The sequence below is a fragment of the Puma concolor genome, chromosome C1 (assembly GCF_028749965.1).
Source record: "Puma concolor isolate L17-30 chromosome C1, mPumCon1.1.hap2, whole genome shotgun sequence".
In the NCBI taxonomy this organism is placed as follows: Eukaryota; Metazoa; Chordata; class Mammalia; order Carnivora; family Felidae; genus Puma; species Puma concolor.
The window spans coordinates 156,054,306-156,072,717 of NC_141674.1; the positions used below are offsets into that span (position 1 = coordinate 156,054,306).

Genomic DNA, 18,412 nt, shown 5'->3' on the forward strand with positions numbered 1-18,412 from the left:
CCTACTTGAAAGAGACAGCTGCCCAAACCAGGCAGTTCTGGTTGCCCGTGGTGGCATCCCACCATGAAGGCATTAGGGTTTACAAGAACTGAGTCACACCTCTAGGAGTCCTCTGAGATTTCAAACACTTTTTGGTAAAAACGTAAGTAACACACGTTACTGTTTCCACTTTCCTTTCCTGTTTTCCTTTTCCTCCCCGCCTTCCCTCTCCCTTGTTCCCTTTGCTCCTCCCACTCTTTTTCTATCCAATATTTACTGAGTACCAAGTTGGCCAGATACTGTTCTAAATCCTGGAAACACAGCAACAAAGACAAAGTTCCTGGCCACTTGATGCTTACATTCTATTATTTAGGGTGATATAAAAAAGCCGAACACAAGATAGAAAGATAGAGAGCAGTAAGAGGTGTCATTGATACAGGATGGCTGCAGAAGGGTGCTCTCAGGATGTGGCCATGCTGGAGCCAAGTCCTGAAGGCGTGAAGTAGCCGCCACCAGAATATTCCAGGAAGAGGGAAGAGCAATTTAAAAGTGTCAGGGCACTAAGCTGCGAGGACTGTTGCCTACCTAATGTCTACCATCACTTTCTTCCTTACTATCAGAATTCTGATTTTATCCTACATGGCACTGGGTTCAACTAAAAGATGACCTTTCCCACCATCTTTTGCAGCCATGCAGGTGCTTCCAGAAGGGAAATTTTTTACAGAAAAAAAAAAAAAGATGGTTCACTAGGGAGGTAATCCCTTTTAGCCACCTCCACCCCAACCTTCCCCATCTGGGCCCTGGAACGTTGATGCTAGAGCTGCAGTCATCCTGGACAATGAGGTGATACTCAGAGTGGAAGTCAGGCTGATGAGGGCAGGAGAAAAAGGCAGAGGACTCAGGTGTCCTGATGATACTGTGGGTCCTCCATGCCACTCTCCGCATAACCGACTTCTACATTTCTTTTACATAAGAGGAAAATAAAGAGCCATAATCATTCAGGCCACTGGAACTTTGAGAGGGGCAGTCTCTGCTACTTTCAGCTGAAAGCATTTCTCGACTGTCTGGAGGCAAGGAACAGAAACAGGGGAGAGTTTGAGAACACAGCATTAACTATCTACGTGAGAGACGCTGATGCCTGAGACCAGGTGGCAGCAGCACAGGAAGTAAAAGGTGATGGGATTCCAGGTATGCCCTGAAGGTAGAGCAACGGGGATATGCTGACAGACGGGATGTGGTAGAGAGACAGATGAGCCGAAGGTAACTGTAAGGTTTGGGGCCTAAGTGGGTAAATGGTGATCCTATTTACTGAGGTGAGAAATGGAGGAGTAGATTTGGAGGGACAGAAGGAGAGATCCATTGTTCTACAGAAACATGTCAAGCTGGAGACCCCCCAGGACAGCAGGGTGGGAATGGGTCAGGACTGGAGGAACATGCTTGCAAGACACCAGCATACACGTAGGACATAAAGCCATGGGCCTGAAGTCACCCAGTGGGCTGACTATATTAAAAAAAAAAAAAAGTTTGAGAGCCCGGGTCTAGAACATTCTGATATTTACAGGTCATAAAGAGAAAAGAGATCTAACAAAGATGTAGACAACAAAAAAAGAAAAACCAGGGAAGCCCAGCGCCCCAGCAGGCAAGTGAAGAAAGTCCTTCACGAGGGAGGGAAGGAGCTGTGCTGAGCGTAAGGACAGGCCACGGAAGCAGACAGCTGAGACATGAACGCAGGCTCTGGCAGCTTGGAGGTGGCCGCCTGTCCTGCAGAAACAGCCTCCCTGGACTGCAGGAGCGGAGCAGATGATGTGGAGACAGCACAGATGGAAACCGTTTAGAGGAGATGTTCTATCCGGGAAAAGCGAAGAATGGAGCATTAATTGGCAGAAGAGTAACTGGACAGTTAAGAACTGGTTTTTAGTTAATATATTTAGCAAGGGGCTATCACGCCATACTTGTGCGTGGACTTGGGAAAAAATGGTGGTGCAGGAGAGACAGATGTGCCTGAAGAAAGCCCTCCAGGAGGACAGGGGTGGCATCCCTGGCCCACAGGGAGACACTGGCTGTGGGAAGGATGGCAGATCTGGGGAGGACAACGGCTGCGAGAAGGCAGACCCGATGAAAGGCGAATGGAGTTCTTCCAGTTGCTCGTATTTTCCTACTCAAGTGCGCGGCAACATTTTTAGTTGAGGACAAGGAAGGGGGATGAGGGGGCTAGAGGTTTGAGGAGGGGAGGAGAAGGTATAAAAAGCAGCTGGAATGAGTGAATTCATTAGAGAAATACAGCAGGATTGCCAGGCAGCATCTGAGGGCCCACTGGGGGTCTGTGGTCATAATTTAAAGTGAGGCCAGTCAAAGGTGCTGCATTTTCCTTACAGCCATTTCTGCTACTCAAAGGCAGGTGTGGAACAGAGAGTTGGATTTGACTGAGGTTTTCATAACAGTCAAAAAGAAGAGAAAGGAAGTTGACTGCATTAGTAAAAACATAATTAATGGATATTTACCTGGTTTGCGTTCTAAAAGCTGCTGTAAATGAAACACTGCTTGTTCATAGTCCTGTTTCCTGAACATGAGATCTGCCATCATCTATAAAGGTAAAAGTTGGTTCTAAAAATATTGCCATATATTTTACAAAGCATACCTTTCCTGTCAAGATTTAGGGCTATGAAAACACCCATGAAAAACATGAAGAGGGCAAAGTTTTACAAAAAGGAGCCATTTAAAATTCAAGTATATCGAGGAGCCTGGGTAGCTCAGTTGGTTGAGCATCTGACTTCAGCCCAGGTCATGATTTCACCGTTAGTGAGTTTGAGCCCCACGCCGGGCTCTGTGCTGACAGCTCAAAGCCTGGAGCCTGCTTTGATTCGGTGTCTCCCTCTCTCTGCCCCTCCCCCATTCACGTTCTTGTCTCTCTCTCTCTCTCTCTCTCTCTCAAATTAAATAAACATTAAAAAAATAAATAAAATAAAATTTGAGACTCAAGATATGAATTACACTAATTCATATCACTGTAACAGAAGATAATTAAGGATGTGAAACAGATCACTCTGTTCACAAAACTTCATTTTTAGCAGAAAATATGTTTCAAGTGGCTATTTTAAAAACAGAAACTTGAAGGGAATTGCACACTCTATGTGCCGTGATAGAAAAGATGCCTCCCTGGATTTGGCTAAAAGGACGAGAAGATTTAAAAAAACCCAAATACTCTTAAACCCTAAATATTCCAAAGCAATTTAAAATACACAAGATCTACTGAGCTTTTCTTATTGTGTTTTAAAAGGGATGCTTTTTATACTTCTTTTTTGTTATAATAATAATTTTCAGTGAACCTCACATACTATCATCTACCTAGCCGTTGGGAAATGAACTCGTATCTCAACCCGGGTAAAAATGAGAAAGCAAAGCACACCATCTTAGAACAATACATCAAGGCTTCTCTCTGTAACTACAAAAGTCCCATGGAAACTTTTTAATTAGTCCTGCATGTCTGGGTAAGTACTTAAAAGTCAGTCGTTAGCAAATGATAGCTTTGTCACATCAACTCTTCCTGATCATGTATCCTCTTCGGCATAAAGACAAATTAACTAGACCCCAAAGGGAAAGTAAAGGCCTGAACTAGGTTTGCCATTCTTATAAAACAAAGAGATTCTTGGTCTTTATTGGTAAAATATGCTAATAACGTTAAAAATACTGTTTCTTCCAAAAGTCAACATGAGCCAGGCCTCTCATCTAGTATTAGTTTTACGGGGTAAAATTTGAAACTTCCACATGGAATATAAAACACAACTGCCTTTCCAGCACTGAAGTCCTTTGCACTGACCATGGTGGCAGCTTCATTGTCCTGGTCACTCTGGAGAAGCAGCGCACAGTGCCGCAGGCAGGCATCAGGGTCGTCCTGTGCCAGGTACAATCGAGCCAGCTCCAACAGGATCTGTAGAGAACAAGCGCAAGATTAGTCAGAAACTGTTTGGATTAAAAAGTGCATATGGAAAATGTCTGGACACAGATTACACTTCAGCTGACCGAAAGCAATTGCAATAAAAATGCCAAGTATGATCGGCAGGAGAACTATACACATACCCCCCTCTATTTTCTCTTATACTGGAAGAAAGGGGGAAAACAGGTAGTAACTCACTTGAAAGGTATATAGACTCAAAGCACTGTGGAAAGAACACTGGTCTTAAATCAGAGAGAGATTAGATTCTAGTCCAGGCTTCTCCACGATGGGGCCAGGTCCCTGTTATCCCTCTAAACCTGTTTTCTCATTTGAAAAATAAAAAGCTTTTAGCGGATAATTTCCAAAGTATGCTTCAGATTTGAAAACATGATTCTAACTCCTTTAACCACCACTATACAAGGTACTTATTTGGCTATGCCTTAAGGGTTATTTTTGCCTTACGTCTGGAAGAGTTGTATTCATTTTACAATGTTCAATTCAAAACCATAAATTTTGGGGCGTCTGGGTGGCTCAGTTGGTTAAGCAGCTCAGGTCATGATCTTGCAGCTCAAGTGTTCGAGCCCTGCATCGGGCTCTGTGCTGACAGCTCAGAGCCTGGAGCCTGCTTCAGGTTCTGTGTCTCCCTCTCTCTGCCCCTTCCCAACTCACACTCTGTCTCTCTCTCTAAAAAAAATAAACATTGAAAAAAAAATAAAACCTTAAATTCTAAAATATAGTTGTCTTTTCTCCTGCATCATGCAATAAATGCATCAGAGAAAGACAAATACTATATGATTTCACTCATGTGTGAAATTTAAGAAACAAAACAAATAAGCAAAGGGAAAAAAAAAAGAAGAGAGATAGAGGCAAACCAAGAAACAGACTCTTCACTGTAGAAAACACACTGATGGTGACCAGAGGGGAGGTGGGTGGAGGTATGGATGGGGATGAAGCAGGGTACTTGTGATGAACACTAGGTGTTGTATGGAATTGCTGAATCACTATATTGTACACCTGAAACTATTATTATGCTGTATGTTAACTAACTGGGATTTAAGTTAAAAAAAAGAGAAAGAAAAAAAGAAGTATTTAGCCATATATTAATTTTTTTAAATTAATCATCTATCTAGCTTTGAGAGAGTAACAGCATTTTAATTTACATAACCAGACACGTATAGAAGTTTTCTTTACCAGTATTATCCTTACAGGTATTCTCATGCTGTGCCACTTTAGGTAAGAGATTCGTCTAGTCACTTTTCTGCATATCCAGCGCCAAATAGCAATTGAAATACAGAGGTGTTCAATAGCAGTTTAGTAAACTGAACTGAATCATGAAGACCCAGATATTCGAGACTGAGAAATTGTTTTAGAGTGATTATCAAAACATAGATTAATATCAAAAAAACCAAAAAGCTTACTGATTTATTTTATGTCACTTCTTCCACGATAAGTTTTAGACTCTGACATTATTACATAAGGCATTTTGAAGAATTTCTAGAAACAATATTAATTTTTTAGCTTGTATTTTTATTACATTTATTTTTTTACAAACAAGCTGGTAAGAATTTTACATCTAGGGCAATTAGATGACATCTGGAATAAAAGGCGGTGAAAATTTTATAAAGGTTCTGACCTTATTATCTGTTTCACAATGAACAAGAGCCTCTCTATAAAACTTAATTGCTTTTTCATAGTCTCGCTGAGCAACAGAATGTTTGGCAATCCCTGCACAAATTTCAGCTGCTAAATGCTTCTGTGCAGAAGCTGCGTCTGGCTGTTCCATCTGAACACGTTTTAGTATCCGAGATTGTAATTCTCGAGCCTAGAAGAAAATAAGGATAAAAAGGAATTTAAAAAAGAAATGGAAAATAAGTTAAACAATTATCAATAACTCACACACGGCATACATTTACAGAAGATATATTTAAGCATTATTGGCCTTAAATCTAACAAAGCCTGATCCAAAGAAAATGTCTTAATTGAGGTCTTAAACATGTGCTTGTTTGCAAATGAGCCAGCATGCACATATCTTTCCAAACAAAGTATAATAAAATTACTGAGTCTTTTCCCACTGTTATAAGGATATGTACAGAAGGCTCACTAAGGAGGAAATGCAGGCATGAAACAAATATATGGAAAATAATCTAGATGCTGCAATTAAATACGTGGAAATATAAAATGTTTATTAAATTAATAAAGTAGTATCTAAAAATTATTAAATCAAATATTGGAAGGTTTCAGGCAGTAAGTACATCCATGTATCGGTGATGACAAACGAATGAGTCCAAACATTCTTGGAGAGCATCCTAGCAAAACATGCTAACTTGATAAAACGAATCAAACTACTGAACTTAGTTGTTCCACTTTTGGGAAGGTATTATGGATGTTACTTAGAAGAAAAAAAGGAAACATGTTATCTGTTAAAAAGAAAAAAAAAAATCTCTGTTATTTGTTGTAAAAACAAAAAAAAGAAACAACAAAAAATAAGAAATCTGAAAGCAACTCAAATGTCTAATGATGGGGAAATGACCAACGAACTGATGGTGTATATTTATAAGGTCCAACACTATACACAGATACCCAGAAAGGAGGTAGGGGCCTCCGTCAAGGTAAGAATGTAGAGCAGGTTATTAAACTAGAATATCAGCCTTATCACCTACCTACATGTTTGATTTGTGAAACATTGAGACCTTCCTTTTGTAAATGACAGAGAAGTCCTACGTTTTAGGCCTTCACAATAAAATTTAACTTTGAGCTATAGATAACCATCCACTAAGGCATTCATGCATTCATTTAACAAAGAGTAAAATGCCCACCATCTGCCACACATTATGCTACACACAGGGAGCCCTTCTGGGGACTCCTGTCAGAATGTTGGTTGACAACTGGTATTTGACGAAGATGGTCTAAAGCAGAGTATTTTTAGAACCGTAGGTCGTAACATTAATTTAAGGTGTCATAATAAGCATTCTTTTGGAAATGAAAGAGGAAAGATTAGAAAACATGGGTATATATAGCATGTGGTAAAGGTTAATATTGTTTCATGAAATTTTTATTTTGCTTATATGAATGTATGCTTAAGTGCAGAGGTATGTGTATATTTGTATATTTGATGTTCTTTATACATACATATATTGGTGTGCATAGTTTTGCACACATATTCACAAACACACACTCATAGACAAAAAACTCTGAAACAACTGTCTAAATAGAGTGAATGTATCGTTCCATCTGGCAGTACCTTTTATATCTGTTGTGCCAGGTTATTATTAATTCTGCCTTCTTTCTCTCTCAAAAGTATTTTGGCTAGAATGATAAATTCTTTGGTCATCCTAGGTCTAAACGGTATACAATTCATTCTCGAGATAGCCTAAGTTTTATCTCTGCATCAATTAAATTGCTACAAAGTCAGATGAGTGGACCTCATTAGCTTAACTTCTAGAGAAACACTTTATTTATCTACTTATTTATTTAGGAGGGAGAGGGAGAGAGGGAATCTTAAGGTGGCTCCATTACATGGAGCCTGAGGTGAGGCTTGATCTCACAACCATGAGATCATGATTTGAGCTGAAATCAAAAGTAGGACGCTTAACCAACTGAGCCACCCTGCTCAGTGCCCTGCTTTGCATTTTCCTGAAGGCAAATAATCAGGGCAGATTTTTTGAGCAAAAGTTTTTGCATTTCCTATTAAAGTCATTTCATAAAAGAACAGTCAATGATTGTGAGTATATAATGATTAGAAAATATTTTCATACAGAATAAAATTTTCTTGAAGAATTGATACCATTTCCTATGTTTTTTCCTTGGGTTCCAGAAAGATTAAAGCTAAATTTAATTGTCTGTTAAAATAACTATATTAACTTTGATTGTCAATGCATTTACTTTCTCTCCTTATTTTATAATATTCTTGTAAATTCCATAAAACCCTTGGGTAGAATGACATATAAACATCTTATTTCATAGACTTCTTAATTTTCCTTTTATATTTCAATAGCCTTGTTGTATATGTATCTTACTGAAAGCCATATCAAAATAAAACTTATCAATAAAGTCAGAATGTCACATTATATTTTATATGAGGAAGATGGAGCTACATAGACATCAGGGAAAAAGCCACACGAATGTTAAGTGAAAAAAAGCAAAAATAAATATAATCTGTTCGTAGTAATTAAAGCTACACTAAGTTAAAAGTCACAAAATTGTTAGTGTTTTATGACATATAGGTTGTTTGTATTTAATTTATTTAGATTTTATTTTCATAGAAAAAATGGTTAAGATGATAAAAAGTGATTTTTTCCCCCTGTAATTGTTCCTGCAATTAAAGAATTAAAATAATGTATGGTTTTCACGGGGCACCTGGGTGGCTCAGTTGGTTAAATGTCTGACTTTGGCTCAGGTCATGATTTCACAATTCTTGAGTTTGAGCCCTATGTCGAGTTCTGTGCTGACAGCTCAGAGCCTGAAGCCTGTTTCAGATTCTGTGTCTCCCTCCCTTTCTACCCCTACCCTGCTTGTGCTCTGTCTCTCTCTCTCTCTCTCTCAAAAATAAATAAACATTTAAAAAAATTTTAAAAAATGTATGGTTTCCTTTCAATCATTCAACTCAAATTTCAAGCACCTGTCATGGTGGACAGATTTTTACGATGACTCCCATGATCCCCACCTCTTGATGTTCACTTCCTTGTATTAATCACCCCTCTTTGTGTGAGGTGTGGCCTATAACTTACTTGTAGCCAATAGAATATGGCAAATATGATGGAATCTCACCCCCATGATTACATTTCATAAGACTCTGTTAGTAGACTTATTCCATGCTGGCTTTGAAGAACTAAGTGACCCTATTAGCTGGCGTACCAGGCAAGGAGCTGATGAACCTCTAGGATCTGCAACAAGAAGCAAACGGGAACTTGGAGCCCTAAGTCTCACAGCCTTGAGGAAATGAATTCTGCTAACAACCCATTTAAGCTTAGAAGTAGATCCTCCACCTGACAAGTCTCCACATGAGAACCCAGCCCTGGCCACACCTTGACTGTCCTGACACCTTTTAGAGGACCCAGCTAAACCATGCCCAGAATACACACCCACAGAAACTGTGAAAAAATAAATGTGTGTATTGTTTTCATTGACTACAACTTGTGGCGATTTGTTACACAGCATAGTAAACTAATGAAGCAAGCATTTGCTAGGGTCACAAAACATGGAACTACACCTACACTCATGGAAATTTTAATTTTAGCATGAAGACAGATAATAAAATAATAACGGCAAATTATGAGGGTCCTGTTTTATGGCTGGGAAATACCAGTTGCATTGGGATTACATAATAGGAGACCTGACCTAATCTTGGAGATCAAGTGAGACTTGAAGAATTACTGGTAGTACTCCCATGTGACTTTGAGGGAAGGAAAGGAGATGGGATGGATTACAGGCATTAGGAACGACAGGTGAAGGAAGAAGGTGCGGGATACTATTGTTTGACCAAAGAATTAGAAGGAAAAATGGCTAGAAACACAGAGATAATTTACATCAGGTAAGCTTGTTAAATAATTTGCTTTTTATTCTAGAGGGCAGTTTTTAACACAGGGTAGTTACTACTACATGTTTATAAGCAACAGGGTGACAACATCAGGTCTGCCCTTTAGAGCAATTACTCTGGTGTTGTGGAGAACTGGAATGAAACAAGATTGGAAGGGGATGGGGATTAGTTAAGAGGCTCCTGGAGTCTGGGCAAAAGATAATGCTGGACAGGGCTAAAAGGTAACAGAAAGATGACGAGATGAAAAAATGTGGAGTTATTTCAGAAATCTGAAATCTTTATAAAGTATAATTAATAAGACTTGGGGTTTCCCTAAATGTAGCAGTTCTGCCATGGCCTACAATGTTTAGCAATTATGCAAAAATACTGTGATGGGACTCCTAAAGTTCCATAAAGTGGAGATTAGGCTCAGTAATGGGTCCTGAATAAATGAACTTAAAATATCAAAAACTTTGATTATATTTATAAGTTTCTGTTTGAATTATAACTCAGGATTTATCTTTTTGGAGATCAGAAAGCATAGAATGTTAACAATTGGGAAGAAATTTAGGGCTCTTTAAATTTTATTAAAGATGAATAATCTCAGTGCTATAACATATAAACTTAAAATTATTTAAATTTGGCCCACTGGCATTGTCTAGCCATGTATACTGTTTCTCAGTATACTGAGTACACTGTTCTCAGTGTTGCTTGATTTATCTGCTCATACAACACAAGAACTCATATAACCAAGGCAGCTGTGACTAATAATACTTATAAAAAAGTAAAATAAGCCAAATTCACTTCTAAAATATTTTAAAAGTCTAAATTTACCAAAATTACACTTTTCTTGTAGCTAATGATAGCTAACCTAGGGTTAGGTGAAATTCTCTTATCATGTGATAGAAAAATAGGGATAAAACCATACCAATTAAGGATAAGATATTAAGACTTTAAAGATTACATATTTTAATGAAATCATAAACTTAGATGGGTATCACAGAAATGTAATGAGTATCATAGAAATCTAATAGTCCAAGACCAATTCATTCGTAACTAGAATAAAAAAAATTATTGGACATATTGGGCAAATTACTGAAATATAGGTTATTTTACACACACACACACACACACACACACACACACACACACACACACCACTGTTAGCTAAAGCTCAAAATCAAAACATTTGATAAATTATTTGGAGAATGGAGAATTCTTCTGGGTACATGAAAATTGGGTCAAAAGGTGTCAAGCAGTGTGGGATTCTAGAAAGCATATAGGATTAGTAATGAAGTACTCTACGTTCCACTTCAAGCTCAGCAAAGATGTAGGATAAATCAATTAACAAATCTGACCCAAACGACATATGTTGAACTAAGTGCTCAGTAATGCCAGAAACACATTATTTCAAATCCACACGGAACCTATACCAAAACTGATTATAATGTAGGACACAGAACAAGCTTTAACAAATTTCAAAGGATTGAATCATTCAAAGTATGTCTTTGACCACGGTGGAATTTAACTAGAAATCAATATCCAAAAGATAATACTCAAATACAGAGAACTAGTGGCTGCCGGAAGGGAGGGAGTAGTGGAATGGGCAAAATAGGTGAAAGGGATTAAGAGGTATTAAAAAAAAAAAAAGGTCACAAGAAAATCAGAACTGTTTGGAAACTGAATACTACACTTCTAAATAACCCATGGTTAAAGAAGTAATCAAAGGGGAAATGAGGAATATTATGAACTGAATAATAATAAACTTGTGAGAGGTAGCTAAAGCAATGCTTTGAGAAAAATTTTCACCTTAAATTAGTAAGAACAGAACTAAGGCTAACTAATCCATTATCTAACAATAATTCATCAATAAGCTAGGCAAAGATCAGCAAACCAGATCCAAAGAAAGTAGAGGAAACTAATTAATGAGATAAAGGGAAAACATTTAATGAAGCCAGAAAAGGGGAAAATTGGTTCTCTGAAAATATTAATAAACTCCTCGTGTAACTGATCATTAATAGTAGAAGGAAAATAAAATCATCAGTATTGGGGCCATAAAAGAAGATATTTTTATAGCACTTGCAGACATTCAAAAAATAAGATACAATGAACAAATCTTAGTCAATAAATTTGACAATTAATGAAATGAACAAATTACTTAAAAACATAGCCATTCAACCTCACATAAGAAATCTAAAAATGATCAGTCTGAGGGGCACCTGGGGTGCCTCAGTTGGTTAAGTGTCTGACTCTTGATTTTGGCTCAGGTCATGATCTCACAGTTTGTGGGTTCGAGCGCCGTGTAAGACTGCACTGGCAGTCTCCCTCTCTGCCCTTTACCCATGTGCTCTCTCTTTTAAAATAAATAAACTTAAAAAAAATGATCAGTCTGAAACCCTCAGTGGAATCTTTAATAAAAACTTGCCATCAACGAAGCCTTGAGGTAGAAATGGTTTTAATTTTGAATTACTCCAAATATTAAAGAAACAGCAACAGTCTTAGAGATCCAATCTCCCTTACGAACATAGATATACAAATTTTAGACAAAGTATTAGTGAGTATCTTTAAATCCCAGCAATATCTTAAAAAAAAAAATCACAACGAAGTGACATTTATTTAAGGAATATAAGGGTGGTTTAACATTTGAAAACCAATTTAATACACCACGTTAACAAGAAAAAAAGGAAGATTCATGCGACCATCTTGATTAATGCAGAAAGTGCAGTAGATAAAACTTAAGTCATTTATAAAAAAAACTAATAGCAAACTAGAAGTTGAAAAATCATCAAAAACCATCAGCTGCCTAGGAATATATCTAAGGAAATGTGTATAAAACCTCTCCTCTGAAAACCCCCAAAATATTAAGGGAAACTAAGGAAGATATAAATAAACAAAAGTAGAAAAAACTGAATTCAAATCCTGCCTATGACCCTGGTCATGTGATTTTACACAAATTATTAAACCAAGCTTCCTCAGCTACAAAAGTGGATTAAAAATATTAACTTGCTGTAATTGTTACAATGATTATCAATAACACATTTAAACAGTACAATCCATTGGCATTTGATCATTATTTCTATTTTGACTTATTTTCTGTGGTAGTTGGGCCAAAATAACTGGTCTTTCTCCTACCCGTGATGTATTCCCTTCTCCCCTCCCCTCCGACACCCCACAAGCACTCACAAGTACATTTACCTGTTGTAATGAAGCTATGGCATCACCAGGTCTTTCCACTTCACTATAAACTTTTGCTAGGAGAACATGAGAACGTCCATCCTCCATGAGAGCTGACAGTTCATTTACTATGAGAGAAGGTATTGGGAACAAATAGTCATTTTTAAATAAACATTTACATTTTTCTACAAGTTTTGAAACAGGTCTTTACAAAGAATGATTTTGAGAAATAGTGAATAAAGTTGAAAAACTTTCAGTCAGTTAACTGAGGGATGGCCAAATTAAACAAAGAAAAAAGATTTAGGATAAAAACTAGCTGGAAGAAAAGCTAAGGAACTGGATAACAACAAGGTTTTTCTTAGACTTACATTAAGAGATAACAATGTAACAATACATGTAAGAATTTCAATTTTCATTTTTAACTGTATAAACATTTATGCTGATTGAAATCATTAAAATACGAGATAGAGTAGTTGCTACATGCAATTAGGAAGATAATGGCTGTTTTTAAAATAATAGACACTTGATAAGCAATGAAGTACAGTCACTAAGAGCACTGACTTTGATGGCAATCTGTCTGGTTTCAAATCTAGTCCTTATCACTTACTAGCTATTTAACTTTGAACAAGATACTTACACATTTTGTGTTTCCCTTTCATCTGTAAAATAAGGGAAAGAATAGTACCCATCTCATAGGGTTGTTGTAAAACTTAAAAAGTTATGAAACAAGTGTGCATATGCAAAGCAATTAAAATAGTCTAGTACATGGTAAGTGCTATTTAAATATTTGGTATTATTATTTTGTGATTTAAGAGCAATAATAGAACCGTACATAAATAAGAAAATGTTTCTTCTACTATTTATCAAGTTCGTGAAATGAACAAATTACTTAAAAACATAGCCATTCAACCTCACTTAAGAAATCTAAAAATGATCAGTCTGAGGGGCACCTGGGGTGCCTCAGTCGGTTAAGTGTCTGACTCTTGATTTTGTGCCACATATACATCAAAGTGGTTTATATATATTATTTCTTTAAAACCCCAGCCTAAGGGGAATCAACAGGATTTCCTACAAGCAGGGACAGGGTGATGGCTAGGATCCGGGCTCTCAGCAATGACTAGAGGGATAAAGCTCTTATTAAGACAATGAAGGTTGCATGTAGGACAGATGTGGGGAGGCAGATCGGGAATTCTGTTTCAGACATGCTAAGTTTAAGATGTTTATTAGAATCCAGGTGCTGGCTACTTCAGCTAGATTAAGTTACATATGTCAAGGAAACAGAGTCTTAGGTTTTAATTTAAATATGGGAATAATTATAATTGCCTCAAAAATGAATGTGGACATTAATGAAACAGTATATAATGAAATGCACATGAAGGCATCTAAGTGCACAATGGGGTGTGCTCAACAAATATTTATTACATGAAAGCATTTATATTATGTAAGTGTAATAAATTTATACCCATATAAGTAAAATATGCTACTTGAATCACTCTTCCTCTACAACCTTTTCAAAAATGCATATGCACATTTAAGGCTACCTGTAGTGTTTCAAGCAAGGTCTAACAGACCCATGCAAATATTTTTATGGACTAATACTTTATATGGTGAATAAATCCAAAATTAGGCAAATTTAAGCACCAACCTCATCAAAGCTAAATGAAAATACTATTTTTGAAAATCCTAGAAAACTTCGAGTGGGCTGGCCTTATCATATACCCAGACACATTTTATTTTTTTAAAAATATTTATTTATTTATTTTGAGGGAGAGAGACAGAAAGAGAGAGAGAGAGTGTGTGCACAAGCAGGGGATGGGCAAAGACAGAGGGAGAGAGAGAATTCCAAGCAGGCTCTGTGGTGCTGTCAGCACAGAGACCAATGCAGGGCTCAAACGCACAAACCATGAGCTTGTGACCTGAGCCAAAATCAAGAGTCAGACATTTAACTGACTAAGACACCCAGGCACCTCTGAAGACATTTTAAAGCTACAGTGGATAGGATACTGGCAAAAGAAAAATAACGCAGGGCAACAAAATGAAGATTCTCAGAATTAGTCATACATACAAATAAGTTTATTATGTGACAAAGATGGCATCTCAATAAATGGCACGGAAATAAAATTGGTCTCCATTTGGGAAACAATATAGTAAAAACTGTACATGGACTAAAGTTCTACAAAAATTACAGAAAATATAAAAGAGTATTTTTATGATGTTAAGATGAAGGAAGATAGTTTCTGAGTATGAGAGGAAATTCAGGACTCAAAAAAAGGAAAGGCTGGTATACATAATAATTGACTATTCTATTTGACTAAGGAAATGACAAATTCAATTAAAAAAACAAAAAAAGGGATAGGCTCAGGAGAAAATGTCTGCAAATGATGAACAGGTGACAGATGATTAATCAGAGGTTCAGGGTCAAAGCAAGGGATATAAATGAAAACATCCTAGAAGGAAATGTGATCTACAGACATGGAATGATGCCTAACCTTATCGATTATCAAAGAAATTCAAATTGAAGTGGTTTTCTCCCCTATAATTAACACAACACAATGATGGGACATTTTTGACCGTAAGAAAGAATGATGCGGCACAACTCAACTCAGAGGTATATAAACAAGAAGCTTATCTCATACTGTCTTCAACTTTTCTTCAGTCTAAATGTCTATCAATAAGGGACTCATCAAATAAATTATTATATCAAGATATAGAATACCTATACTAAAGAAAATAAAGAAAAGCTATATTTGCCAACATGAAGAGAAGCTGTTAAGTGAAAAATGTCTACTGTAGATGTACAGTATAATATGATCCCATTTTGGCAGGAAAAATGTGGTATGTAATTCTGTGTGAGAGAGACAAAGAGAGGCATGGCAGAGACACTAATTAGGATGATACACAAAGTAAATGTGTTTTTTTTTTTTTCTGGAAAGTTGGGACAACACAACTTTCACTCACTTCTGTAATCTTTAAATTTTGACAATGAGTAAGCATTAGATTTTATTTTAAAATAAAAATCTTTAAAAAAGCAAATTTGTATAGGGGTGCCTGGGTGGCTCAGTCGGTTAAGTCTCCAACTCTTGATTTCAGCTCAGGTCATGATCTTTCAGTCGTGATAGTGAGCCTGCCATCAGGCTCTGCGCTGGGAGTGGAGCCTGCTTGGGATTCTCTCTCTCTTTTTCCCTCTGCCCCTCCCCTGCTTGTTCCCTCTCTCTCTCCAAAAAGAAAAAAAAAAAAGGCAAATTTGTACCAACTTATAAGAAGGCAATTTAGATAGTATCCAGTTAAATTTACCTTATTTTTATTAGTTTTTTTTAATGAATACAATTTATTGTCAAATTGGCTTACATACAAGACCCAACAACTGCCCTCCAGTTAAATTTTAAATGCACATACTTTTTTGACTTAGCATCTTACTCTTAAGAAATATAAGCAAGTACGGACTTCAAGCTATATTACAAAGCTGTAATCATCAAGACAGTATGGTACTGGCATAAGAACAGACACTCAGATCAATGGAACAGAATAGACAACCCAGAAATGGACCCACAAATGTATGGCCAACTAATCTTTCACAAAGCAGGAAAGAATACCCAATGGAATTGATATTCAGCAAGTGGTGTCAGGAAAACCGGATAGTGACATGCCAAAAAATGAACCTGGACCACTTGCTTACACCACACACAAAAATAAACTCTAAATGGATGAAAGACCTAAATGTAAGCAGGCAAAAACCTCTTTGATCTTGGCCACGGCAACTTCTTACTCAACACGTCTCTGGAGGTAAGGGAAACAAAAGGAAAAATGAACTATTGGGACCTCATCAAAATAAAAAGCTTCTGCACAGCAAAGGAAACAATCAGCAAAACTAAACAGCAACCAACGGAATGGGAGAAGACAGTTGCAAACGACCTATCAGATAAAAGGTTACTATCCAAAATCTATAAAGAACTTATCAAACTCAACACCCAAAAAACAAATAATCCAGTGAAGAAACGGGCAAAAGACATGGATAGACACTTCTCCAAAGAAGACATCCAGATGGCCAACCGACACATGAAAAAATGCTCCACATCACTCATCATCAGGGAAATACAAATCAAAACCACAATGAGATACCACCTCACACCTGTCAGAATGGCTAACATTAACAACTCAGGCAACAACAGATGTTGGTGAGGATGCAGAGAAAAAGGATCTCTTTTGCACTGCTGGTGGGAATGCAAACTGGTGCAGCCACTCTGGAAAACAGTATGGAGGTTCCTCAAAACATTAAAAACAGAACTATCCTACGGCCCAGCAATTGCACTACTAGGTATTTACCCCAAGGGATACAGGTATGCTGTTTCGAAGGGGCACATGCACGCCCCAATGTTTACAGCAGCACTATCAACAATAGCCAAAGTATGGAAAGAGTCCATATATCTATCAATGGATGAATGGGTAAAGAAGATGTCGTGTATACATACAGTGGAGTATTACTCGGCAATCAAAAGGAATGAAATCTTGCCATTGAAACTACGTGGATGGAACTAGAGGTACTATGCGAAGCGAAATTAGTCACAGAAAGACAAATATCATATGATTCACTCACATAAGGACTTTAAGATACAAAACAGATGAACATAAGGGAAGCAAAAATCATATAAAAACAGGGAAGGAGATAAAAACATAAGAGACTCATAAATATGGAGAACAAACAGAGGGTTACTAGAGGGGTTATGGGAAGGGAATGGGCTAAATGGGTAAGGGACATTAAGGAAACTACTTCTCAAATCATTGTTGCACTATATGCTAACTAACTTAGATGTAAATTAAAAAATAAATTAAATAAAAATTTTTAAAAAAGAGTACAAAAAAAAAAAGGATATAAGCAACTATATACCAAAGAATGAAATACAAGGATACTCACTGTAACATAGTTTATAAATATTAAAATAATGGAAAATCAGCTAAATATCTAATAATTGGGGGCATCTGTGTGGCTCAGTTGGTTAAGCATCCCACTCTTGCTTTCAGCTCAGGTCATGATCTCACAGTTCATAGGATCGAGCCCCATGACAGGCTCAGTGCAGAGTGTAGAGGCTGCTTGGGATTCTCCTCTCTCTCTCTCTCTCTCTCTCTCTCTCTCTGTCCCTCCCCTGCTTGTACTCTCTCTCAAAAATAAATAAATAAACTTAAAAAAAGTCCAATAATTGAAAGAAAGTTAAAAAAGAAAAACATGGAGTCATAATAAAAAAAAAAAAAACAACTGTTGAGTTATAGAATATTATGATGCCATTAGAATGATATGAATGTACTAACAAACTGTATCTGGGATATGCTATCTGTGGAAAAAATTCCAGAATAGGAAGAACAATACATTCAAAAAGAAAAATTATGCATATTATAGTTATGTACTTACATATACACTGAAACACAAAAATGGTATTACCTCTAGGAAGGTAGTTTGAGAACAGGGCAAGTAGAATTCACATGAGAAACTGGAGACTTACACATTATATTCTTGGATTGTGTTGAATTTAAAAAAAAAAAAAAAACTTAAGAGGAAAGATTATAAAAATGTCTACTTGTCTAAACATCAGATGTAGTTTCATATTATTCTGGAAAGTAAAGTATCTTTCTATGGCACAATTAACTATTTCATAAACCTGTTATTAGATCATTCAAATATCCTATTTTAGTAGAGTGACATTCTGATAATGAATTAACCAACCTCACATATATAATACCGAGAATACAAATGAACATTTATATAATATAAAAATAAAACAGATCAGACATATCAGATATGGTATACTTTTTTTTCA

The 18,412-nt window shown here is 36.8% G+C and overlaps 1 protein-coding gene across 2 annotated transcripts in view; it reads right to left on the reverse strand.

The window, feature by feature from the left end:
• TTC21B (tetratricopeptide repeat domain 21B) overlaps positions 1 to 18,412 on the reverse strand; it is an 83,803-nt gene that overhangs the window by 24,583 nt on the left and 40,808 nt on the right. For both annotated transcript variants that reach the window (XM_025935137.2, XM_086718804.1), the window contains exons 19-22: positions 12,624 to 12,730; positions 5,547 to 5,735; positions 3,797 to 3,907; positions 2,481 to 2,562 (exon numbers count right to left, since the gene is read on the reverse strand). In XM_025935137.2, coding sequence (XP_025790922.1) covers positions 2,481 to 2,562; positions 3,797 to 3,907; positions 5,547 to 5,735; positions 12,624 to 12,730 — 489 coding nt within the window. The remainder of the gene's footprint in view (positions 1 to 2,480; positions 2,563 to 3,796; positions 3,908 to 5,546; positions 5,736 to 12,623; positions 12,731 to 18,412) is intronic.